Raw genomic sequence first — 24,635 nt, forward strand, 5'->3', positions numbered from 1 at the left:
AACAAATGAGGTAGTGGGCAGAAGATTCAAGTAGGGAGGCAGAGCCAAGCACCAGGCAACGATATCCTATTGGCGCGTTGTAGCATGTATTTGCATATTTCTGTTAGGGAACGCCTGCTTTGTAGAGTGCGCGTGTGCAATAGTTCAATTCGCCCTTGCACTCCTAAACAACCAACATTTTTTTTTACAACTTTGGCAAAGGGTAAAATCTACAAAACGCAGTCCACTCCGTTTGTATCATATAGTTTTGGGAGCAGAAAACGGTATTGAAATCAAATGTTTCATCGATGAGAAAATGTCCATAATGTTGGAAAAAATGAATCCGCTCAATATTCTCCCACTGTCGACTATTGGGCTTCCTCTCACCACCATATGTGGCAGTGAGTGGATACGCCAACCGAATGCTTCATACTTATACATTCGCTGAAATATCTGTCTCATTGTTCTATCTGTGGTTATATGGGACGTTGACGGGTTGTCACTAGTTACTACAGCTACAAAGTCAATATTGGCTATATCGTAAAAATGAATGAAAACAAAAAATAGCTTTTTGATCTTAATTTGGGGTTAGCAGTGTGGTTAAGATTAGGTTTAAAATCAGATTTTAAGGAAATAAATAGGCGATGTTGGTGTTTATCCATAATTATGACTTTGTGACTGTGATGACTACTGACGACCCCCCCCCGGATGTTATGGTGATGACCAAAGGCGAAGCCGCTCGCTAGACATTGAACTATGTTAGTGGAAGACTGACACTAAGGCCACAAAGAAACATCGGACTAATTACTTTGCATTGAGGTAAGTGGCTAATATATTAATTTGAGCTAAAAACAATTCGACAATTAGCTATCTGTCTCGTGCTCCATATCACATTCCCGTGCAAGATGATGCATCAATCTTTTTTCAATGAGCTAGCTAGCTAGCCATCTTTGCTCGTTTACTGCGTCACTTGTTTCGTCTGCTAAAATCTGGTTTACTTTAAAATAGATTGTTAGTTATACCATTTAATCTGTAGACAACTCAAATTAGCAAACGAAGACTTAATTGTGTGCGTCAATGATAACGTAGTTAGCTGTTATGCTAAAGTTAGCTAGCTAGTTGCTATGTAGCGTGCTAGTTAACTCGGTAATGTTATACCAAAGACAGTACAGTATGAAGATAGGCCAAAACTGCTTCTCCAATAGAAATCCCAGATCTCACTTGTTGGCGATGTCATGGCGACGTTGGCTAGTTAAGCTCATGCGTAGAAACACGTCATCGGTGCTAACGGTCGTCTCTTGCATAACTGCGCATGTACAGGCTGTTAAATTATAGGCTCTCCGTCAATGTAAAGTTGTTTTTGACGAAAATGAAATCGTGTCAGTTTGTCACTTTCACGAGGTTGGAGTAATAACATCTTCAACTGCTTAAGACATTGGCTTGAATCTAGGTTGTGTCTTTAGATTTTGAGAAAATTAACTAAGGAATAATTGTTCACTTCTCAAACCCTGGTCTGTTTCGCAAGCGTTCCGGCGATGTTGCCCCTCTGGGTTTAGAAATTCTGTGGTCATACTTCGTAGGAAATACGGTTTTGAGAAGTCGTGCACACAAAGGATTCATAATTAATCAGAAATGTAGTTAATGTTGCCATAAATAATAGCATTTTTATCCACATCAGTCTGCCTATTCTTAGCTAGTTATCTAACGTTAGCCACAACATTCATTCTTAGCGACTCATGATGGTGGCCTTTCTGTCAGCTGGGGCGTATTCATTATGCTGTCTCAGTTGCAAAACGTTTCTCAAACGAAATGGGGAGGGGCCTACTTGACTTTGTCCAATAGAAACATGTCTGGGTAATGATTGCACTCCTGGTAACGTTCGCTAATCTTCTTTGTTGCAGTCTGTAAACTGATCTTGTTAGCGAGCACTAGTTATTTTTTGCCATCATTCCAATAATGACCTTTACAGAGCCAAGTCACTGTCAATGCGTTTCGAAAGTGAGAAACGGTGGTTGGCCATAAAATAATTTATTGTGAAACAAATGCAAATTGAAAATTGAGCAGCCTCAGTAGTTCTCGTTGTTCATGTGGTGCAGGATGGTCTTCTCTGCCCACAAGGCCTTTCCTGACACCTGGATAAGGACATAGCATTGTCGGAATCATGGCCTAATATGAACCTGTGTTCATATGTAGCCTACAGATTTGTTTTTAGCCCTCAGTTTGATGTGGGAATTATGTGGGAACAAAGGTTCTTTCCCTAATAGAGTATTTCCTGTAGTAGAGCCACGTTAACTGTTTTACTGTGCTAGCATAGAAATACACATTATGCTTGTTTACCTTTTTTATATAGCTCTGTTTTCTTTTAAAGGTATGGCTCTGATCTGAGGTGAGAGGTGCTGGACATGGCTGAAAGGATTAACATTGGCGAAATGCCCTCCTTTGACCTGGTTCCAAGTGCTGAAGCAAAGAAGCGACCTAATTCATCAGATGGCAGTGAGTGATTTTGGTTCTTCAAATTGAACTCCTTGCCACTGTTTTAAAGTATTTTTCTAATTTACTGGAAGATGAAAAATTACTCATTGATTGTTATACGCTTGTCATTGATTGATTCACTGTTTTGTTCTTTAATGTTAGGAGAAGAGCCAATGAGGAAAATGCCGGTGTCCAAATTTGGTTCCAGACCACGATTTGAGCCTGTGCACTTTGTTAGTGGTGGCAGCAGTGGCAGGTCTGGCAATGATGAGAAGGAGAATGACAAGGAACGCCGTAGGAGTGAGGTGAACAGTGTGAGACAGTGGGACTCAGACTCTGACCGTCCCTCTTATGGCAGCAACCGAGCTCCAGACTCCTCTGCAGCTAGGCCTGTGTTCGACAGAGTTTCATCATATGGTTCTTCAGACTCTTGGCGGGATAGAGAAAGAGATAGAGACATACCCTCAGGTAGTACAAGTGGTTTAGGTCATGGAAGCCAAGGATCCACCTCAAATTATATGACTAAAATGCAGCAGGACTACTCGGCCAGATACGAGTTCCACAGCACTAGGCATCCGGACACATACGCTCAGGCCCCTAGATTTGATGGATATGGAGGGGGCAGTCGATCAGGGGGCTGGGGGGCTTCAGGACGCCAAGGCCTTGGCTTCAGGCAGCAGGACAGACCCACATCCAGCAGACCATTCAGCAGAGTCTACAGCAGCCCAGGGAGGAGCAGCCCCTCATCTGTCTCTGGGTCTTCTTCACAACCCATCCCCATATCTCAAGCCGTGCTGGATGAAAAGCAAAGGCTGATCAATAGTGTGGCATCCGCCATAGCTGTCACTTTAAGAGACCCTGCGTTCATGTGTGGAGCTGAATCTCCTAACTACAATTTCATGCTGAGCCGTAGCATCCAGGCCTGTAAAACCAATCCGGAGTATGTCTATGTCAACCTCAAGGATATCCCTCCAGCAGACCTACCCAAGAACAGGAAAGTACCGACTGATGGCTATGCCTGTGAGCTGAGATGCCAGTGTGTTTACCTTGCTACTGGCTACTCTGGCAGCAAAAACGGGGCCAGGGACCGTGCTTCTGAGCAGGCTATGAAGCTATTCTTTAAACTGGTGGAGGTCCGTGTAGTGCAGCGCAAATTCAAACACTCCTTGGTCAATGATATTGTGGTCTGCCAAACGCACTGCCCTACCCCTGCGTTTCTACCGGCACTGCGTAACCCAGAGGACAAGCCTACGCCTAGCTCCAAGGGTCAATATGAGCCTGACAAACGCAAGCACTGGACAGATTTTGTCGTTGTTGACAACGCTCATGATGCCATCTGCATTCTTAACAACTCTGCCGCCTTCAACCGCATGAAGATTGACTACAAGTTCGACGTGGTCCCCAACAGCAGTGCATGGCAATGTAGTGTGTACTTGCAGGATGCACTGGTGGCACAGGCCAGGGGAAGTAAGAAGACGTCTAAACATACAGCAGCTGAAGAGGCAGTGAGGAAACTACGCATGAACCAGGCAGCCCGGCAGCAGCAGCAACAACAACAACCACAGCAGTTCTCTCGAGGGAACCATCACTCTGACCCGTCGGGTGGTCGTTTTGGTAACCAGGGTGGTAGGAAGAAACACTTGAGCGAACTGGTCATCCTGGAGAACTCGGACAATGCCATCTGCATCATCAATGACACTGCCCAGTTCAACAAGGTATCTGCCGATTACAAGTTCACAGTGCTACCAGACCACCGCTGGAGGTGTGAGGTGTTCCTGGAGGGTCAATACGTAGCGGCAGGCATCGGACCCAAGAAAACGGTGAAGCACATTGCAGCAGAGGAGGCCCTGGCCACACTCCGGCAAACACAGGCTGTGGTGAAATCCAACCTCAGGAAGGAGGGTAATGCTGACGCCCTCTCTCGCCACCAGATTCTGACTCGCTCTGGTGAAGAGTCCTCGAGACAGGAGATCAAGGAGGACAATATCGGGAATCAGCTACTCCGCAAGATGGGCTGGAAGGGTGGCGGATTGGGCCGGGAAGGGGAGGGCATCTCTGAACCCATCAAGGTCAAAGAGCAATTCTCCAGAGAGGGACTGGGTATGGACATGGACAAGTCTGGGAATCAGCTCACCAAACGGAACATCGAGGACATCATCCGTAACTATGCCAGTTCAGACCGCCAGGACGACCTGCGCTTCTCCACTGAGCTCAACAATGATGAACGCAAGCAGATCCACCAGATATCCCAGAAGTATGGCCTGCGCAGTAAGTCATACGGCCAGGGCAGGCTGCGCTTCCTCATCGTCAGCCGCAAAGTGCACAAAGACCAGCTCATTGGCCAGCTCCTGCAGGAAGGGCAGGTGGGACGCTATGAGCTGGTGAAACCTCAGGCCTCACACTGACTGGATATGTCATAGCTCCAACAATACTTACCACAAAAAAAAATCACACCTGATCTGAGAAAAGTTTCTGAATGTAAAATGTTTCAATCTTCTAGGCTTGTCTTTCGGAGAAACACTTGTGGTTTCTGCATTCCTTTTCATACAATTGCATATTTTCTGACATTGTATCAACGCTTCTTGTGTCATTCCACTATTTTGTCTTCTGTCAGCTTCAAATTTGCACAATCTGCTAGTCTTGAACTGCTTTGTGCTGTTACGGTTGATTAGTGTTGTATCTTTTGACAGAAATCCTCAATTTCTAGCAAATGTTTTTCATGGCTACAGAAATAGCCTTAACCAGCAGAATGCCTGCCATTTCACCTTCACAAAAGTTTCATTAGAAATGTATATACTGTTGGCATCACCTCAGGTGATGACGGGTGTAAACATCTGTAACTATGTGCTGACATTGAAACATCCTTGTCACAATACTTGTAATGTCCCCCCCCCCTCAGATAGTTGAGAAGATTTACAAATAAACTGCTTCCATGACTTGAATTTGATCTTTGTCACATGGTAAAAGTGCAAGCTGTGATCCCTTTGGAATGTCAGATGTATAAGCCTGTGTGAATACAGTTCACTCGTCTGCTTGTTTTCACAGCTGTAATAACGCTAATTAATAAATTAAGTCTACTGTCTGGACTTCAATATGTGAGTTGACTGGTGTTATTACAAAAATGTTTTCTTAATTAACTGCTATATAACAGTGGCAATTTGAACCATACCCCTCCACTGTTTCCAGCTGGAAACTTAGTAAATCATGTCACTCCATCATCCCTCAAGAAAAGCATGTTGAATGTATCATTTTTATTTACAAGACAATGTACAGTTTGAATGGTGTTAAGGACACTGCAACATTCCCATGTGGTATTCGTAATTATGTAATGATACAAATAAATGAAACTCCAAGTAATTTGGGCATCTAAACCATAAGATTTGAGCATTAAGTACAGACAACCTTTGCCTTGATACATTGAGTTCTGTGCATGAGAAAACGTTTACCACAAATTCTCAGAGCAGGCAATTTGTCAATCATCATAAATATGCTTTTGCACTAGTGTTACAGGACTTGCATTTAAAAGTGCACCAAGTATGTGCCTTTCCAAAACACTTGAGTCCTGTTGGAGATATCATTCAAAGAGCCATTCAATTCATAAAACAAAGCCCCAACAAGAACATGGGTTGTGCATGTAAAAAGGTAGGGTTTTGAAATTGACATTGGTTGGAAAAAAGTCCATGACAGGTGTTCATCAAATTGTTTCTTAGTTGGAATACTATCATGCTATAGCTTCAAAAAGGCAACCATGTGAAAGCTAGAAACAAAAAAGTCAAACCACAGCGAAAACCCTCAAACTTCTGGACATACACAATTATCTGAATCAATACAGCAAAATCACACTACAAGCCAAAGACTTAAAACACTAAAATGACAAGAGTAACTCAACCCCCCCCCCCCACAGTACCTTTATGTGCCAGGATAATAATACAAAAAAATGGGGATAAATTACATTGTAAGTAACCTAGATATAACAAGGTACATTTACTTTGATGTGCTCTTGTCCAGGAGGAGCATTATGCATGAAGAGAAACAAACATACTGCGGAGAAAGATTCAAACCATGTGTATTTCATTTCCTTTGAGATATGTTTCTTCTGTTCTCTTTTTGACTTGAGGCTGGATATTGTTCATACTTTGTGAGGGGGTCAACAATCACGCCAACTCTGTTCCACGATGGCAGACACCCGCTTCTCGTACTCCCGCTTGTTCTCCTGATATAGCTGAGCCGCCTGGCTGTTGGCTGGGCTGTTGGGATTCGGCTCATCCAGTAAAGACTAAGACGATGAATAGTAGACACTTCAGTAGCAATAGTATTCTGGCACCCTTGACTAGATTTTTTAAATTCAAAGTTTATAACACTGTTATTTGAGAGAAAAAAATGTAAGCACAAAAGGAGCTTTATACAATTCAAGTATTTCATGACGATTCATGGTTAATGCTGTGTATACCTGTATTGAAGTTAGAATTGAAGAAACATCATAAGTTGGACTCCAGCGGTTCTGAAGAATGTCCAAGCATATACTACCATCTGCGTAGACTGCACAACACAGAACATACATTTACTCCATAACAAAGACTGGTGGATTGTCTTGTTGACAAATATTCAGCTGTTCCACTATAAAATGATCCTGTAAGCAATAAGCATGTTTCTAAAAAAATATATATATATATTTTTTAAACGTACCGTTTGGATGAAACATTTTGGAGACAAAACGCACAGTTGGAGGCTTATTAGGGTATTCCTCTGTGAATTCTATTGTGAGTTTGAAAGTTCCTGAAAATAAAGGATATGAGAATATTAATTATCAAGTGGCCACTAAAACAATCAATCACACAATGGTAACCGGTTAGCTTGACAATCACCACAAATGGATCTGGGACCAGGCCAAAACAGAATGGCTTAGAACAAATTCAAAGTTGTCTTGCTGCAAAATGTTTTGAGCAACCAAATAGCATATTGTAATTCGCCACTAAATTGTTACCATTTCAATAAAATAACATATACACATCCTAAAGCACAAATGTACATAAATGCAACTCAATTAGGGACATTTGCTAGAATGGAGGATTACTGGTGGGTCTGATATGCATATTCGTTGACAGATGATGTCAAACAGATACAATCCCCTGGTTTTGACCAACAGTTAACCCATATTTTACAGGATTCATTCACTTTCTGGCAGGCAGTAATCTCATCTCAGCAATTTAACAGGTCAGCTGGATTATTGTAGTAGTTCTGATAAGACACCACCTGGTCTACAATGTCAAATCAAAAAGGTTTATTGGTTGTGTACACAGTTTAGCAGTTGTTATAGTGGGTACAGCAAAATGTTTGCATTACTAGCTCCTAACAATGCAGTACAATGTCAAACAAGTACACAAATAATTAAAACAAATATTTAGAAAGAATCCAATCAAATTGTATTTGTCACATACACAAGGTTAGCAGATGTTAATGGGAGTGTAGCAAAATGCTTGTGCTTCTAGTTCCGATAGTGCAGTAATATCTAACAAGTAATCGAACAATTCCACAACAACTACCTAATACACACAAATCTAAAGGGGTGAATGAGAATATGTACATGTAAGTATATGGATGAACCATGGCCGAGCGGCATATGCAAGGTGCAATAGATGGTAAAAAAAATACATTGTATGTATTTTTATGTAAACACTATTAAAGTGGCATTATTTAGACTGCATTGTATAAAGTGACTACTGTTTGTGTCTCAATGTAGGCAGCAGCCTCTGAGTTAGTGACTGCCGTTTAGCAGTCTGATGGCCTTGAGACAGAAGCTGTTCTTCAGGCTCTTGGTCCCAGCTTTGATGCACTGACCTCGCCTTCTGGATGGTAGCAGTGTGAACAGGCAGTGGCTCGGGTGGTTGATGTCTTTGATATTTTTGGCCTTCCTGTGACATCGGGTGCTATAGGTGTCATGGAAGGCAGGTAATTTGCCCCCGGTGCTGCGTTGTGCAGACCACACCACCCTCTGGAAAGCCTTGCGGTTGAGGGTGGTGCAGTACCAAGCTGTAATACAGCCCGACAGGATGCTCTCAATTGTGCATCTGTAAAAGTTTGTGAGGGTTTTGGGTGACAAGACAAATTTCTTCAGCCTCCTGAGGTTGAAGAGGTGCTATTGCAGGAGCAAGATGACGTCGTTGTCGGATTTGCCGACGGGAGGGCGGGAGAGGGCTTTGTATGCATCACGGAAGTTAGAGTAGCAGTGGTCAAGGGTATTGCGCATGCGCAATCAATATGCTGATAGAATTTAGGTAGCCTTGTTCTTAAATTTGCTTTGTTAAAATCCCCAGCTACAATAAATGCAGCCTCAGGATGTATGGTTTCCAGTTTCCATATAGTGAAGTTCCTTGATGGCTGTCTTGGTGTCTGCTTGAGGGGGAATGTACACAGATGTGACTATAACTGACGAGAATTCTCTTGGTAGGTAAAATGGCCGGCACTTGATTGGAAGGAATTCTAGATCGGGTGAGCAGAAGGACTTGAGTTCCTGTATGTTGTTATGATTACACCATGAGTTGTTAATCATAAAGCATACACCCCACCCTTCCTTTTCCCAGATAAGTGTTTATCTCTGGGAGAAGCCCGATGGCTGAACTGATTCTGACAACATATCAAGAGAGAGCCATGTTTCCGTGAAACAGAGAATGTTAGTCTCTGATGTCTCTCTGGAAAGAAACCGTTGCTCGAATTTCATCTACCTTGTTGTCAAGAGACCGGACATTGGCGAGTACTATACTCGAGAGCAGTGTGCACGTCTGCGAAGCCTGGCCAGGTGGCCGCTTCGTCTGCGGCGTTGTTGTTTTGGATCGCCTACTGGAATTAGCACCATTGTCCTGGCTGGTGGTCCGAACAGAGGACCTGCGTCGGGAAAGTCCTATTCCTGGTCGTAATGTTGGTAAATTGATGTTGCTCTTAAATCCAATAGTGCTTCCCGGCTGTATGTAATAAAACTTAAGATTTCCTGGGGTAACAATGTAAGAAATAATACATAAAAATATATATACTGAATAGTTTCCTAAGAACTCAGTGCCATGCTGTACTGTCAGAACAAATCCAATTAATACTGTAAAAGTAATCCAACTGCAATCTATACATATACACTGGGTGAATTTAAACAAAATATATTTTAAAAAAATGGCACACACAGCAGTAGATATACAGTGAGCTATGTCAAGCATTCAGTATATAAATAAATGTGATGTGTATAAACAGTAACTAAAATGCAATGTACAGTAGTAGAAATATTAGTATAAACTGTCAAGAATACAGTATTTAAATACAGCAAAAGGCAACATTGATAAAATGCAGGAAATGAGCTTCCAGACTAGAGACCGGAATATAAATATATGTGAAGGGTGTGTACAGCCAGTATGGACAGTATATGAATAGAAAAGGTGTGTAAAAGCAGTAGTTATATAGGATGATCATGAGCCATGACTAGAATACAGAGTATACACAAAGTGAGTAAAACAGTATGTAAACATTAAAGTGACCAGTGTTCAATGGCTATGTACATATGGCAGTAGTACTAGTACTGCTACTCTACGTACTGTTCCAACTAACAGATCTCCCATGCAATTAAATAGTCCATATCATGGTACTGATCACTTCCGTTTGAGTTGTCAAACACATGCACAAGAATGTACCAGCTACAAAAAAGGAAACGCATAGCTAGCGAGCTATTTACCATCTTCAAAAGGTGTTCCCTCTGGGCTGGGGAAGAGAGAAAACAGTTCACTTTAGATATCAAACTAACATTAGTTTGATAACTTTAATATGCTAGAGACAAGAGGTTCAATGTTAATTTCTTGAAAATTAACAGATAATTCATTATACCCTACTTTGGATACATGTTACGACATGTCATTGATTTTGCGGGTAACGTTAATCATATATTTCTAGCTATCTAACGTTAGCTACTACTTTTATAGTCCAGTCACTTACCCAAAAATTACGGCATTCCATACCATTATATTGTTTTCCGACGGGGCTCCACTAACTCCTGCAGGAGGGTCCTCTTGAAGCCTGAGAAATAATATTATTTTCGATGCTTAATTAGTAAACGTTAGTAGTTCGCAAGTTAGGTAATTAAAATAGGCTAACGTTAGCAGTAGTAGCCAGGCCAGTTAACTACAACTTCCAAATATTCAACTGTAATGTTATCTTTACGTTAACAATCCATGTGTTAGTAACTTATTTATCACGTAGCTAGTAACTTATGCTATCCAGTAACTGTTAACAGATGTTTGATAACATTTCGCAACAAAAAAAACAATTCAGCTAGCTAGCAAGTCAGACAAACGCTTCACCTAGACTTCCAAGCGAGCTAGCAAGCTGCTCCTCACACATACCGCTTAAAATCTCTCATTAAACGTCGTCTTGCTGGAGTTGACATCTTATTCAGTTGAACTAAAACGTACGCATATGGTTGCAAGTCACACGTTTTGAAACAAACGATTTTCACAGTAATGATTATATTTCCCACGAGTCTTTCTCCCCCTCAGACAGGAGCTGGCTGGGCTAGCCACTACTAACATTACCACTCACAAGGAAAAGAGAGGTGAGTATTGGTATGGTTCTTTTTTTCTTTATTTGTTTCTTCTTCTTCTTCTTCTTCTTCTTCTTCTTCTTCTTCAAGATTTGTATGGCGGATCGGATCCAACTTTTAGGTGCATACACCGCCACCTACTGTACTGGTGTGGGAGGTAATTCACGGATTACCTACATTACATTCTTGATACGGTGATACAAATTGGGGAAAAGGAAAATTGCCAGTTTTGGAAAAAGTACCCACTTGTCATACTTGAGTAAAAGTAAATATACCTTAATAGAAAATTACTCAAGTAGAAGTGAAAGTCACCCAGTAAAATACTACTTGAGTAAAAGTATTTGGTTTAAAATATAGTTCATGTCATGGTTCCACCTGTCACCAGAGGGCGGCAGAGACCGTCCTAGAGACGGTTGTCCTTTGCAGAAGCTTGAATTGTTAACCATGTGCGTTTGTTTCCTGAGTGAGTTTTCGAGACTTAGTGTTTGTTGGTTTTTCAAGTTTACTGTGATCCTGTGGCTACCGTTTCTCAGTAAAGTATTATTTTTATCCTTAACCACTGATTCCTCGTCTGGTCTCTTCTCTGCACCTGGGTCCAATCTTACCACGTCACAGCAAGCTTCTGCCTCAACATGGACCCAGCAGAGATCACCCAAATCCAGAATGCTATAACCCAACAAGGAGCACTGCTGGGGCGGCAGCAAGAACAACTCACACAAATATCAGAGACCCTCCGGGCACTTACCGATTCCCTCCAACAATGGCCTAACCCAGGAAGAGCCAATGCCCAAGTCTCATCACCCAGTTTTACAAGCGTCGCCGTAGTTACCCCAGGGAACCTGCACCGAGAATCCAAGATCCCAGTCCCCGAGCGGCATGACGGCCACCCGGGAGGATACAAGGGGTTCCTCACTCAGTGCTCTCTGGTGTTCGAGCTACAGTCCTCCTCGTTTCACACCGATTGGGCCATGATCGCCTACATCTCTCTACGCTCGGGCAAGGCCCTAGTGTGGGCAACGGCACACCCAGTCTATGGACGAGAAGCGGCAAGCCATTTGTTCAACCTCTGCCAAGGGGCCAGACCAGTGGCTTCGTATTTGAGTTCCGCACCCTCGCCGCACAGAGTAGGTGGAACACTGAGGCACTGGTCACCGCTTTCCAGCAGGATCTGTTTAACTCCATCAAGGATGAACTAGCCGCTCTGGAAATGAGAGAGGACCTCGAGTCCCTGATAACTTTGGCCATCAATTTCGACAACCGCATCCGAGAATGTGTGAGACAGTGCTTTTCTCTCCAAGCGGTTCTCGCCAACGGAACGCAAATACGATGTAGGCAACCGGGAGCTCTTGGCAGTTAAGTGGGCCCTTGGGGGGTGGAGACACTGGTTGGAGAGAGCACCTCATCCTTTTCGTGAAATGGACAAACCATAAGAATTTGGTCTCCATTCAAGAAGCCAAGAAGTTGAACGCTCGCCAGGCTAGGTGGGCTGTGATCTTTAATAGGTTCAACTTCACACTAGCCTATCGCTCGAGATCCAAGAATCAGAAAGCAGACACCCTGTCCTGCCAACATGATGTCTCTAACAAGGAGAGGGTGTCACGCCCTGACCTTAGAGAGCCGTTTTATTTCTCTATTTGGTTAGGTCAGGGTGTGATATGGGGGTGGGCATTCTATGTTTTGTATTTCTATGTTTTGGCCGGGTATGGTTCTCAATCAGGGACAGCTGTCTATCGTTGTCTCTGATTGGGAATCATACTTAGGCAGACTGTTTTTCCACCTTAGTTGTGGCTAGTTGTCTTTGTTAGTGGCCTGTATAGACGAAGTAAGCTTCACAGTCGTTTCCTTATTCTTTGTTTTGTTGGCAACATTTTTATAATAAAAATAAATGTACGCTCACCATGCTGCACCTTGGTCTGGTCATTTCCACCTTGACGACGGTCGTGACAGAGGGACTCAAAGCCCATCATCCCCAGCTCCCGCATTGTGGCCCCCGTGATATGGATTATTGAGACCACAGTCCGACAAACCCAGACCCGAGAACCTGACCCCGGCAGGGGTCCCACTAACAGACTTTATGTTCCGCGATCAGCCCGTTCCTGAGTACTACACTCCTCTAAATTAACTGGGTATCCAGGGGTTAATCGGACACTGGAGTTCCTGAGACGGAAATTCTGGTGGCCCAACATGATTAAAGATGTGAGATCCTTTGTTACGGCCTGCTCCACCTGTGTCCAAAGCAAGTCCTCACGACTGTGACTGGCTGGGTTACTCCAACCCCTGCCCATCCCCAGCCAGCCCTGGTCCCACCTGTCTGTAAACTTTATCACAGGGTTACCCACATCCCAAGGGCTTACCACTATACTGGTGGTCAACAATCGGTTTTCCAAGTTGCCCTCAGCGAAGGAGACCGCTGATCTCATGATTACCCATGTCTTTCGACTATACAGACTTCCCCAATACATTGTCTAGGATTGTTGGCCCCAGTTCGTCGCACGATATTGGAAAGCCTTGTCGGTGAGTCTCTCCTTGGGGTCGAATCCAAACCCACAGTCGAATGGGCAAACGGAGTGGGCCAACCAGGAGTTGTAGGAGTTTCTCCTCTGTTTTGTCTCCATCCCAGGCCAGCAACTGGAGCAAGTTCCTCGTCTGGGCAGAGTATGCTCACAACACACTGCCGAACTCGTCCACTGGACTGTTCGCCGCTCAAGTGTCAGTTCTGGTTCGACCCCGCCTCCCTATTTCCTGAATAAATAGGCCGAAGCGGGGGTGCCATCAGCCGAGGCGTTCATTAGACAATAGCGCGATCCTCCTTGCTCCACTCCTCTGCCCGAGACCAAGGCAAACCGTTACCGAAGGCCTTTTCGGGCTCCTCTGACCGGGGCAACGGGTGTGGCTGTCCACCCGTGATCTTCCCTTACAGGTGGACTCACGGAAGCTCGCTCCACGCTACATAGGACCATTCAAGATCCTGAGTCGCATCAACCCTATCGTCTCCAGCTTCCCAGGTCTATGAGGGTCTGTCCATCCTTCCATGTCTCCCGTTTCAAGCTGGTAAGGACCAGTCCCTTCTCTCCCCCCACAACTGCACCTCCGCCTGCTCGACTTGTTGATGGTCCCCCGGCCTACACGGTCCGGCGTCTGTTGGAGGCTGGTCGGGTCCAAGAAACCCTGCAGTACCTGAATTTGTTCTTAACTGACTTGCCTAGTTAAATAAAGGTAAAATAAAAAAACTGGGAGGGCTACAGCCCTGATGGGTGGGTGGGTGTGGGTGCGGGTGCCTGCCCGGGACATCCTGGAGGAAGGAATGATTTTTAAAATGGACCACCCTTGGCCGGAAATTCGTCACTCCTTCATCATGCCATGATTGTGTTTTCAGCCACCGGTAACTTGTGGGTGCTTCATATGCACTACAGTCAATTATGATTGCATGTCTACATATATTAAAAATATAATTATTAATAGATGCCTACTGTATGATAGCTAGCAAATTAATTAGCTAACTAATGTTAGCCTTCCTAGCTGGAACGTCTGAATAAGGAAAATGTTTTATTTCTACAATTTCCAAAAGATAACCAAACAAAAACATTTACTTAGACCGCTGCGCTACTCGGGAGCCCATATAAAGTGTTTTTTTCTCATCGTTTCCGGGATGTTACGTGTCCTACTTATAGTTACTTAAATTCGACACTCATTGACCTCCATACAACAACAACTCGTTTGGTGATCGAAAAAACGCAACCTGCAGGAGAAGACAGATGTTGGGCTCCCTCTTTCTTCGCCTCTTCCTCTCTGTTTATAGCTACTGTTTTTTAGTACTTGGCACAAGTTACATGAAGTCGACACTAGGTGGGGTTGAATTGACATGGATAGCAGAAATGTGGAGATGTGTTAAATTCAGACTTTTTTAAAACAAGGTTACCTACAGGCTACCTATCTGTAATAATCTAGAACATTATAATGGTAGAACTCTTTATACAATGACCCTAAGGGGCTATGTAGGCCAGTTTAGGAGAGTCAGCTAACTATAACTGACGTATTTACAAGTATTACTATTCCTCTACAGGTCAGATATAAATCTATACGTTTGCCTTTATGACGTATCTATTCCCATATGGTCTAGCGGTTAGGATTCCTGGTTTTCACCCAGGCGGCCCGGGTTCGACTCCCGGTATGGGAATTAATTGTTTTTAATATGGTCTCGTTCATGAAAAGCAACATGTAGTTGTTTCACAATAAATTGTAAAACTCCTCACAGAGAGCAGGACCAGTGTTTTTATCAGTAATATGCTAAACACTCTGCAACAACATCTGAAGTCTGGAATGTATATTTTTCAACTGGACAACACAGTTGTTTATAAGATTAAGTACATTCCCGAAGAAGGAAATGTACCGAAAATGCGATCCCGCTGAAGTGGGCGTGATTCAAAATGTACTGTTATTTTGATATTCTAAGGGACAGTGTGCATTTATCTGTTTCAATGTATCAATCTGAGCCACATGCTAGGCGTTCTATATTTAATGTTTTTTTAATAGGCATGGAATTCCATAATGTTCGCGATTGTAAATCTAGTTGGTGATAACACAATCTGCTATAGAGAATAATTCAAATTATAAAAACGAAGTGTCTATATCATTTTCAGTTCAGTTGAAATTCAGATAGGCCTAGTTTATTCTAGTCTATACCGGTAAGTTTTTAGTCTTCTCAATAAGAGTAACCAACATAACATTATGTTTTCATAACGTCCTGTTTCTCCATAGTTTTTAATGCTAAACAATCATGTTTTATGGTTTCTTTTACGCCTGTTACGTCAGGTTAGGGAAAATGTGACCGGTAGGAATTCCCCACGCATCAGCTTTCCGTAAGAAAAAAATAAGAAAAAAAACTGTGTAACCTTTCGTCAAGCACGAGAAAGTAGTGAAACTGGAGTTGCCTCAGTCGTTGTACTGTACCGATGATGTCGAGCTTTTATCTCACATTTGAAGAATTACATATTTTTTGGGGAATATTACCAAGATGTTGATAAGTGCCTAATGAAGATATTTGGCTACTGTCCGATGTTGATGAAGCCATCATTCATGAGGCGTAAGACATTGGAATTTTAAACGTCTGACTCTAGGCTATAAGATAAGGACTAAAGGTGAGTCTTCGCTACTCGAATAGCTAATGATGTACTTCTGTTTTTTTAACGCTGTCTTGACGATTAGTCTGGAATGTGTATTAATCTAACAGTTGTGTTACCATCTCCCAAGCAGTCCCTGCCAAGCAGTCCCTTATTTTCTAGAACCCTCCCTTTCAATACGTTTATGAGAGTTATTTAGTAACGTGTTATATTTATTAAATTTATTTTCATATAGCATACATCAGGTATTTATTTATGTAAATCCACAACAAAGTAAATAAGAAGTTTATACTGTAGTTTATACTGTATATTCACCTAGGCTACTACAGATATGGACTACTTTAATTTCTCAACTTCAAGATTTCTATTAAACCAATGTTCTGCCACTGACCCCACATTTGATGTGAAAAGCCTCCAGTCTGAATGACCTACTGTTTTGCTTTATTAACCCTCCTCTTACGGAGAAGCTGTGTCATTGTGCCACTACCATGCCTGCCTTGTGACAGGGGTGCTGTGTGGTAAATGTGTGAAGCTGTTGTGTGCTGCTGACAGAGCTAGCCTGTCTCCAGTGTCTCCTGGGTCCAGTGGCCATTTGTGCTTCATGTGAGTGTGAGGGATCAATTATACAGTCCTGAAAGAAATGGATTGTTAATGTTTTCTCTGTTATGTAAAGAGGAGTTCAACTACACCCTATTGTTGCCATCAGAAGTATTAGACATCACATTAATAAGCATAACCAATAGCTCTTCAGACTCTGAATTTACTATTGGAGAATAGTCTGTCATTGCACCAGTGCTTCTAATTTCCTCTGATTATTAGAAATGGCATGCGGTACCATTAACAATGTTCCACTACTCTATCTTGAAGTTTGTCATTCAGTTCAAGAGATTGAGAAAGACCCCCTCTTTCTGGGGCAATTGTCTGAACCATGTCTGCTCATCATGGTCATCTAACATGTTCATGCTTATTTTCATGTAATAAACGACCTTCACCCTCCAAAAAATGTGATGCTTGGATCTCCACTAAACCGTGTTTTCTCAAATGACTTGAGCTCCTCAACATATCTGTGGCCAATATAAATGTTTGCCAGATGTTTACATTTTTCGGTTAAGATGCTGGCCTCAGGGACATTGCAAGCTGAGAAATCTCATTGGCCTTCCGTGCCTGCTGTTGTCTGGAGAAAGGGAGGGGCGAGACAGGGGAATACTTGTGCTCTTGTTATCCGGTGGGGGGGTGGGTGGGGGGGGGGTTCTTGTGGTTCTCAGCTCAGCCCGTCAGCAACAGATATCAGCTGGTCCCTCTGACCCCACCTCTCCTCCACTGCCACCCCCCCTCCCTGCAACACAGCCAGCCTATCCCAGAGGCCTGGCAGATAATTGGAAATCTCAGTCTTCTGAAACCAATTATCTCCAACAAGAGCTCCTAAATATGCTTGTCTGCAGTGTAGTGGTCTCTAGCATATGTTGCATGCACAGACTTTATGAATAGTTTTTTAAAAATCCCATGGTGCCTGCCTCACTCCACACTCCTCACTCCCACCCTCTTTCCCTTCTTCCCTCTCTCTCTCGGCCTTGATAGTCATGTGCATCAATGACCCTGCCTTCTCTGCCTTTGAACTTTGTTGCTGAAGGGATTTCTCCCGCACAACGGGACTTTGAGGGACTAACTTCCCTCACCTTTCATGAGACAGTGCTTGGATTAACCTGATGAGAACAGGCCAGGCATCAGGTTGCAGTTGATAGTGTGTTTATACACACTGACTTGGAACACTAGCCTCTGTGACTGCCTGGCTGGGGAAAATGGTATCCCTGGTACTTATGGTGTGACCGTTATGTCACCATCAGCAGGGCACAGAAGCCCTAGCCGCTGAGGAGTGACTGGGTGACGATGACTCCAGACAATGGGTGAGCTGTGCTCCTTTGTACTCCATACTATTGAGGGTTCCTGTCATTGTCCCGGCCTCAGTCTTGAGGTTTTTCTTAACCGGCAGAGAGCTGCCCTAATGGGCTCCTGGATATCGATCTTACCAGCTCACTTGTATCAGACTTTTATGCTGTGTCTGAAGCACCACTATAGCCTCACAAAGGACAGATACCTTACATAGTGGCCTTGACAGAGACAGGTGAGTGAATGAAATTACTCTTGTGTTTGTCATATCCTTTTTGGTCAGTGTTCAAGTCAGATGATGTGGGAAACATATGCTCTATCGCATCCTCTGAAAAAGCTTTAGATTAGAAGCCCCTGTAATGTCTCTTGAGATGCCTGGTTTGATGTCTTCTTTCCAATCAAGTCCAGTGATCAGTCTCTCTGAGGTAAATTAGTGTCATTTGACACCTCTCAAGTAACCACAAGGTGGCAATGTTTATATGTTTCTCAGTCTATGTAAACAAGTATGTAAGTTGACCAAAATGTGAAGTGACTCACTCAAATAAAGGAACCAAATTTACACAGAAAACCTGAAACAAAATCGTCATACTTCCCTATTTCACACCGAAGATATCCAACTGTGGCCGCCCGTTTCTGTTGAAAGACAGTGGGGGAACTTGCTTTGTAAAGTTCCTTATTTCACAGTGATTTGGTTTCAACAGCTCTGTCACCTGAGTTCTTCGTCCTCTGATATCTCAGTAGGCAGCGCTACAGCCAAGCGGCAGAAGTGACGTCAAAGAGAAATGGGAGCCAGGGGAAATTCCACCTGTAACCCCATCCAGCCTGCATGTTGCCTCACACAATATGAAGCATTTGACTCCATTCCAGACAATAAAAATGGACTCCATATCTCCATATGTACTGTCATCAGGTTAACCTCAGTGTTGATGTCTTGTAAACTACATAACGTGTCTTGTTTGGCCAAGATATACTGATGTTAGAGGTCATATATGTTAACCAGCTCCAAAATAACAATGCAATGTCTCAGCAGTAGCTTTAATTAAGACTTGGTAAACTTTGCTATGACCAGAATATATAGCTTTTCTTCCCATGAAACATATAGGCTATTACCAAAGAAGGTACAGCATGAAGATAAGCAGAAACTGCTTCTCCAATTGAAATCCCCGATCATACTTGTAGGCAATGTCATAGCGACATTGGCTAGCTAAGCTCATGCATAAAAACACGCCATCGGGTCTCATGCCAAACTGCGCATGTGCAGGCTGTCAAATCAATGTGAAGTTATTTTTGATGAAAATGTAAACGTGTCAATTTGTCAGTTTCACGAGGCTGAAGTAATAAGATGTTCAACTACTCAAGGCATTGGTTCGAATTTAGGTTGTGTTGTGCCTTATATATTTCAAAAACTAATGAAGAATGTTTCACTTCTCTCATTGACTTCTCAAACCCCTGTTTCGCAAGCGTTCCCAGCGCCTCTGGGTTTAGAAACTGTGCCATTACTCAGTTATTACTCTGTTAAAACATTATGGTGGCAAAAGATGACCAACCACAATAGTGATTGACAATCAGTCTGGACTGATGCAGAGGTTTTTCTGCTGTCTCGTTTCTGGCACGTCATCGTCTGTTGGCACCATCTGATTGGTGCAAATTCAAGGTTGCACCTCTCAGTCCGGGTACTTTTTGTTGAGACTGTTGTGTATGTATCTTGGGTATTTTTAGTCAGCACGCTATGTATCCGATGCTTGATTAAATTGGGCGGGGGTGGCTGGGTTGTGGTTTGACTACTAGTGTGATGCTCAAACAATAGCCAGCTAAGCTAACCACATACATAGCAGCCTATCACCACAAGGAGCATCACGTTCTCTCTCTCTCTCTCTCTCTGCTTACACTGTCATTTGAATTGGTGCTTTGTGTTGTTGCCATGTGTTAGGATGCATGTCGGTCAGTGGAGTGCTACTAATGTCTGTCATGAAAGCTTGTGCAAAGTCATGTCAGTGTGTGCCTGTGACCATGTGTCTGATGATCTCACCTCGTTCAGCTGATCCACAGCGTCAAACAAGTTCACGTGTGAAATGCAACGGCGTCTTAAAGAGTGAGCTGGACAACATGTGTTAGCCAGTTAGCAGCTCGTCACGTACACAGAGAAGCCGTTACTATCCTATATCGGCCACCACATTATATAGGCTAAATGACTGTCCTATATCTGTCACCACATTATATAGGCTAAGTTACTGTCCTATATCTGTCACCACATTATATAGGCTAAGTTACTGTCCTATATCTGTCACCACACTATATAGGCTAAGTTACTGTCCTATATCTGTCACCACATTATATAGGCTAAGTTACTGTCCTTTATCTGTCACCACACTATATAGGCTATGCAGAACGTTTTTTTCTGAGGGGAGTTCTATAGTGACAGACTGTCCCTCGTTCATGCCTGATATTTGAATTATTTAATAACTACATTCTACTATTGGGTGTTCATTCAACAGTACGCTTCCAAAGCCCGTGGACATTATATACACTGCATGTGAACAAAATACTTTGTTATGAAATGGCAAAGCTGTATACTAGACCAAACTTGAGTCCTTTCAGCTGTTGTGTTAGCAGCTCTTAAGCCATTAAAAAGGAGAGTTCTTCCACAGACACAAAGTCAGTCAATTAGCCTCGGTGGTGGTAGCTCTGGTCTTTGTCCAGACTGCAGGTAAGCGCATACTGTTCACAGAGGTTTGATGCGGACTGTCTGGAATGTTGGCCTTGCCGTGTGTGTTTAATGTTTAATGGGATGCATTTTATGTGAAGGGTGTGTGTTTGTGTGGCTCGGCTGGAAGGCTCCTCCTTCCTGCCGAATATTCTGCTCTTAACTACTGAAAATATGCCCAGCTATAAACTGCAGGTTTAGTTGAGTGCTCGCATTATTTGTGTAAGGATGTACTACCACACAAAATGGGCTGCAGTCTTACAAAATAACATATAATCATCACCAGGAAGTTCCAGGACGTGTTAAATGTTATCACATGAGCGGAATATTCGGATGCCGCAATAACCTGGATACTTATAACCTATTCTGTGCTGTGCTGTACTGTACTGAACTATACTGTACTGTGCGCTCAATTTCTATCCTGGTTGAGATTTAACTTAATCTGCATCCAGGTGCAATGGTTGTCATGTCAGGTTAGTAGTTGAAACATGAAACCATCTGCAGATTATAATCCAGTGCATCATCCCATGGTCAGTGCATCATCCCATGGTCAGTGCATCATCCCATGGTCAGCGCATCATCACCTCATTTGGCAGATCTATGAGAGTGACTCAGCTGTAGGCAATGTGCATTGGATGCATTTCCATTCAGCTATACGCCTACACCTCTCTCTTTGTTAGTTCTGTGTGGCTGCAGTCAATGCAGTCATCCACAGTCATTGCTGTGAGTCAGAGTTGTGGGCAATTCCAAACGGAATTGCGCTGAGACTCAGATTTTTTACTTAAAATGTATGCCAAACAAGAATATAGTAGAGTTCAGTCGAGTTTAGTACAGTAGAGTAGAGTACTGTAGAGTAGAGTACAGTAGAGTTCAGTAGAGTACAGTACAGTAGAGTAAAGTTCAGTAGAGTAAAGTTCAGTAGAGTTCAGTAGAGTACAGTAGAGTTCAGTACAGTAGAGTACAGTAGAGTACAGTATATTCAGTAGTCAGTTATTGTTCAGTGCAGTACAGTACATTATAGTGTACTCAACTTTAGTGTGTTCTCCTGTGGACTGTACTGAACTACTACTCTACTTTTCTTTACTGTACTGTACTCTCCTGTGCTGTGCTCTACTGTACTGTACTGAACTATACTGTACTGTACTATTCTGTGCCGTGCTGTGCTGTACTGAACTATACTGTGCTGTGTACTATTCTGTGCCATGCTGTGCTGTACTGAACTATACTGTACTGTACTATTCTGTGCCGTGCTGTGCTGTACTGAACTATACTGTACTGTGCTGTCCAAACTTGTGAACCCAACTGTGGTTTGTGATTACTATGAATTCCCATTGTAGCCAATTCAAGTGCAGAAATTCTGTTACTGATTTTTCAGCAATTCCATGATATAAACAACATTTATATCTGTAAAAACACTATAACTAATTAATAGGTCTACCTTTACTCGTGAAATTAAATTATCCTCCCTCCTCATGGGGGGGAGAAATTAGAAAATATCTTAAAGATTGGGCGGCAGGGTAGCCTAGTGGTTAGAGCGTTGGACTAGTAACCGGAAGGTTGCAAGTTCATATCCCCAAGCTAACAAGGAACAAATCTGTCTTTCTGCCCCTGAACAGGCAGTTAACCCACTGTTCCTAGGCCATCATTGAAAATAAGAAATTGTTCTTAACTGACTTGCCTAGTTAAATAAAGGTAAATAAATAAAAAAAGATATGTGGGTTTTTGGTAAAGGAATGCACAAGGCAATATTTCTTTAACTGGCAGAATTATATGTCCCAAAGTAAATATAAGTGTTGATATTAGTTGGCAGGGGTCTTTACTTCAACATTATGTAAGGGATAATCAATGGGGGGCTATGCGTTCTATGGAAATGAATGAACAACGTGGAAGGTGTGTTTCACCACACGCTAGCGGAGTGGAACTAACCTTCCCTGGAGTCACACTGTTTTACAGAGAACGCATAGGTGATTATCCCTTTCATACCATGGCTATCACTTTATAATTTGCAGGTAGAAATGTGTTCAACATCCACTGAAGCTGGTAGCAAGTTTACCAGACAGCTAAAGTAGTTGCCTTGGTAACCAAACCAACAGAGTTGCTAGTTTAGCTAACCAAACCATCAGTCCTAGCCTGCTATTATGAAAATCGAATTCAACAATGCCAATGTTTTCAATTTGACTATTGCTTTCAATAGCAGCTCAAACCAATAATATGTAAGAATTAGCTATAGCCTATGAATTCTACCTTGCTGATATACTATGCGTTCTAGGGAAATAATGCACGCTCTAGAATGCCTTTCAAGCCAATCAGAAACGAGTATTCAACAATTACATGGTCTAATGTGTTTTCATGTATTTCTAATATCTTTTTTTTTTTTTACATTCTGGTTGATGATTTCAATGACCCCTTTTCCATCTGTTTGACCAGAAATCATAGCCTTTGCTTATTTCACATTTTTAGGATGGAAAATGGTTGAAAAATTAATATATGCCTTAATACATATATATATTTGAAATCTGACCTTTCATATGACACCCAATTTGACATGCTCCTATGAACTTCACATGTTGAAGCTTATGGGTCCTTCTACATTGAAATAACCTTGACCAATTCCTCAGTCCTGCTGGTCACAGTCACGTAACATAACACTGACCAAAGCGGCATAATCTTCCTGACCATTCATTGTCTGCCAATTAACTAAAGGTTGAAAGGGTTTGAGTTAGTGAACTAGAAAATATTTTCTCCCCTAAGGATCATTGAAATAAACTATGTTGGCCTTTTTATTTTATCACCCATTGTTCGAAGTAAGTCTGCCCTGAGTAACATTGACAAGTTTTCCATTGTCATTTCAAAGTGTTTCATGGTGTTTAGTTGTACCTCTTTGTCCATATCAGTGGGGCTCATTAGAATGCCTCGCTGACCCTTTCTCCCGCTTCACCCCAATCTGCATGAGGGATGCTATTGGCCCAGTTAGCCCTGGCTGAGGACTTTCCTTGGTTGCGTCCCAAATAGCACTATTCCTTATGTAGTGCACTACTTTTGACCAGGGCCCATAGGGGACGCACACCTCTAGCTCTGAGTCACTCAGGGAACAGCCATCAGCTGACCTTGGAGCTGCACAAACAGCACTGCCTGTCCTTCACAAGGCTCCACATCTCATGCCCTCAAGGTTTGTCTTATTTAGGGAGTGAACGTTATTTATAATAAGGGTTACATGGAGAAAATCGGACCTCTCCCAAATGAAAATGGATGGCCCTCCCTTCAGCAAAATATATTTTAGGCAAACCCTCCCTGTACCCAAAATAATAATGAAAACAAAGTGGATATTAGAGAGCATGTCTACCATTTACCCTCACTTCTTGGAGAGATCAGAGCCTTAAATATGCAGTTTTAGAAACTGTTATTCGTCCTGTAAGCATTACATGGCAATGCAGGAATTTTGATAGCGGGCAGGGCTGCGGGCCAGAAGGTTTTTGGTTCACAGGTCACCATGGACAAGAGTAGGGGTGGAAAGATCTCCTTTATAGTAAAAGCATTGAATTAATCATCATCGTATTTGCAGGTCTGAAAAAAAATAGCCTTTTATAAACATTTCATGCAGTTCTACTTCACTTTACATATTTTGTTTATTTTTTAATTTTTAATTTCACCTTTATTTAACCAGGTAGGCAAGTTGAGAACAAGTTCTCATTTACAATTGCGACTTGGCCAAGATAAAGCAAAGCAGTTCGACACATACAACGACACAGAGTTACACATGGAGTGAAACAAACATACAGTCAATAATACAGTAGAAACAAATCTATATACGATGTGAGCAAATGAGGTGAGATAAGGGAGGTAAAGGCAAAAAAAGGCCATGGTGGCAAAGTAAATACAATATAGCAAGTAAAACACTGAA

At 42.5% G+C, this 24,635-nt stretch overlaps 3 protein-coding genes and 1 non-coding gene across 4 annotated transcripts in view; 3 read left to right on the forward strand and 1 right to left on the reverse strand.

The window, feature by feature from the left end:
- Window positions 1-442: 442 nt before the first annotated feature.
- On the forward strand, window positions 443-5,543 carry LOC139366392 (NF-kappa-B-repressing factor-like). Its single transcript, XM_071103832.1, has 3 exons — window positions 443-798; window positions 2,348-2,472; window positions 2,614-5,543. The coding sequence occupies exons 2-3, from the start codon at window positions 2,382-2,384 to the stop codon at window positions 4,854-4,856; spliced, it is 2,334 nt and encodes a 777-aa protein (XP_070959933.1). The 5' UTR covers window positions 443-798; window positions 2,348-2,381; the 3' UTR covers window positions 4,857-5,543.
- Window positions 5,544-5,682: 139 nt separating this feature from the next.
- Window positions 5,683-11,124, reverse strand: LOC139366396 (ubiquitin-conjugating enzyme E2 A). The gene is made up of 6 exons (XM_071103842.1): window positions 10,827-11,124; window positions 10,420-10,500; window positions 10,163-10,188; window positions 7,138-7,227; window positions 6,902-6,990; window positions 5,683-6,727 (listed from the first exon to the last, which is right to left on the reverse strand). Exons 1-6 carry the CDS (start codon window positions 10,868-10,870, stop codon window positions 6,599-6,601), a joined length of 459 nt encoding a protein of 152 aa, XP_070959943.1. The 5' UTR covers window positions 10,871-11,124; the 3' UTR covers window positions 5,683-6,598.
- Window positions 11,125-15,128: 4,004 nt separating this feature from the next.
- Window positions 15,129-15,200, forward strand: trnae-uuc (transfer RNA glutamic acid (anticodon UUC)). Its single transcript has one exon. It is a non-coding gene; the product is annotated as a tRNA-Glu (tRNA).
- Window positions 15,201-15,898: 698 nt separating this feature from the next.
- Window positions 15,899-24,635, forward strand: part of LOC139366398 (E74-like ETS transcription factor 1) — an 84,568-nt gene continuing 75,831 nt past the window's right edge. Inside the window, exon 1 of the mRNA XM_071103845.1 lies at window positions 15,899-16,161. The gene's annotated coding sequence lies outside the window, so the exon portion shown is untranslated. The remainder of the gene's footprint in view (window positions 16,162-24,635) is intronic.

Source organism: Oncorhynchus clarkii, chromosome 14 (assembly GCF_045791955.1).
Source record: "Oncorhynchus clarkii lewisi isolate Uvic-CL-2024 chromosome 14, UVic_Ocla_1.0, whole genome shotgun sequence".
NCBI lineage: Eukaryota > Metazoa > Chordata > Actinopteri > Salmoniformes > Salmonidae > Oncorhynchus > Oncorhynchus clarkii.

Excerpts from the sequence above, each read along its gene's own strand:
- LOC139366392 (XM_071103832.1), top strand. The coding sequence starts at position 2,382 with ATGGCTGAAAGGATTAACATTGGCGAAATGCCCTCCTTTGACCTGGTT. Across the intron at positions 2,473-2,613 it reads ACCTAATTCATCAGATGGCA|GAGAAGAGCCAATGAGGAAA; the intron begins GTGAGTGATTTT and ends CTTTAATGTTAG.
- LOC139366396 (XM_071103842.1), bottom strand. The coding sequence starts at position 10,870 with ATGTCAACTCCAGCAAGACGACGTTTAATGAGAGATTTTAAGCG. Across the intron at positions 10,189-10,419 it reads TGGAATGCCGTAATTTTTGG|CCCAGAGGGAACACCTTTTG; the intron begins GTAAGTGACTGG and ends TCTCTTCCCCAG. Across the intron at positions 7,228-10,162 it reads GGGAACACCTTTTGAAGATG|GAACTTTCAAACTCACAATA; the intron begins GTAAATAGCTCG and ends CTTTATTTTCAG.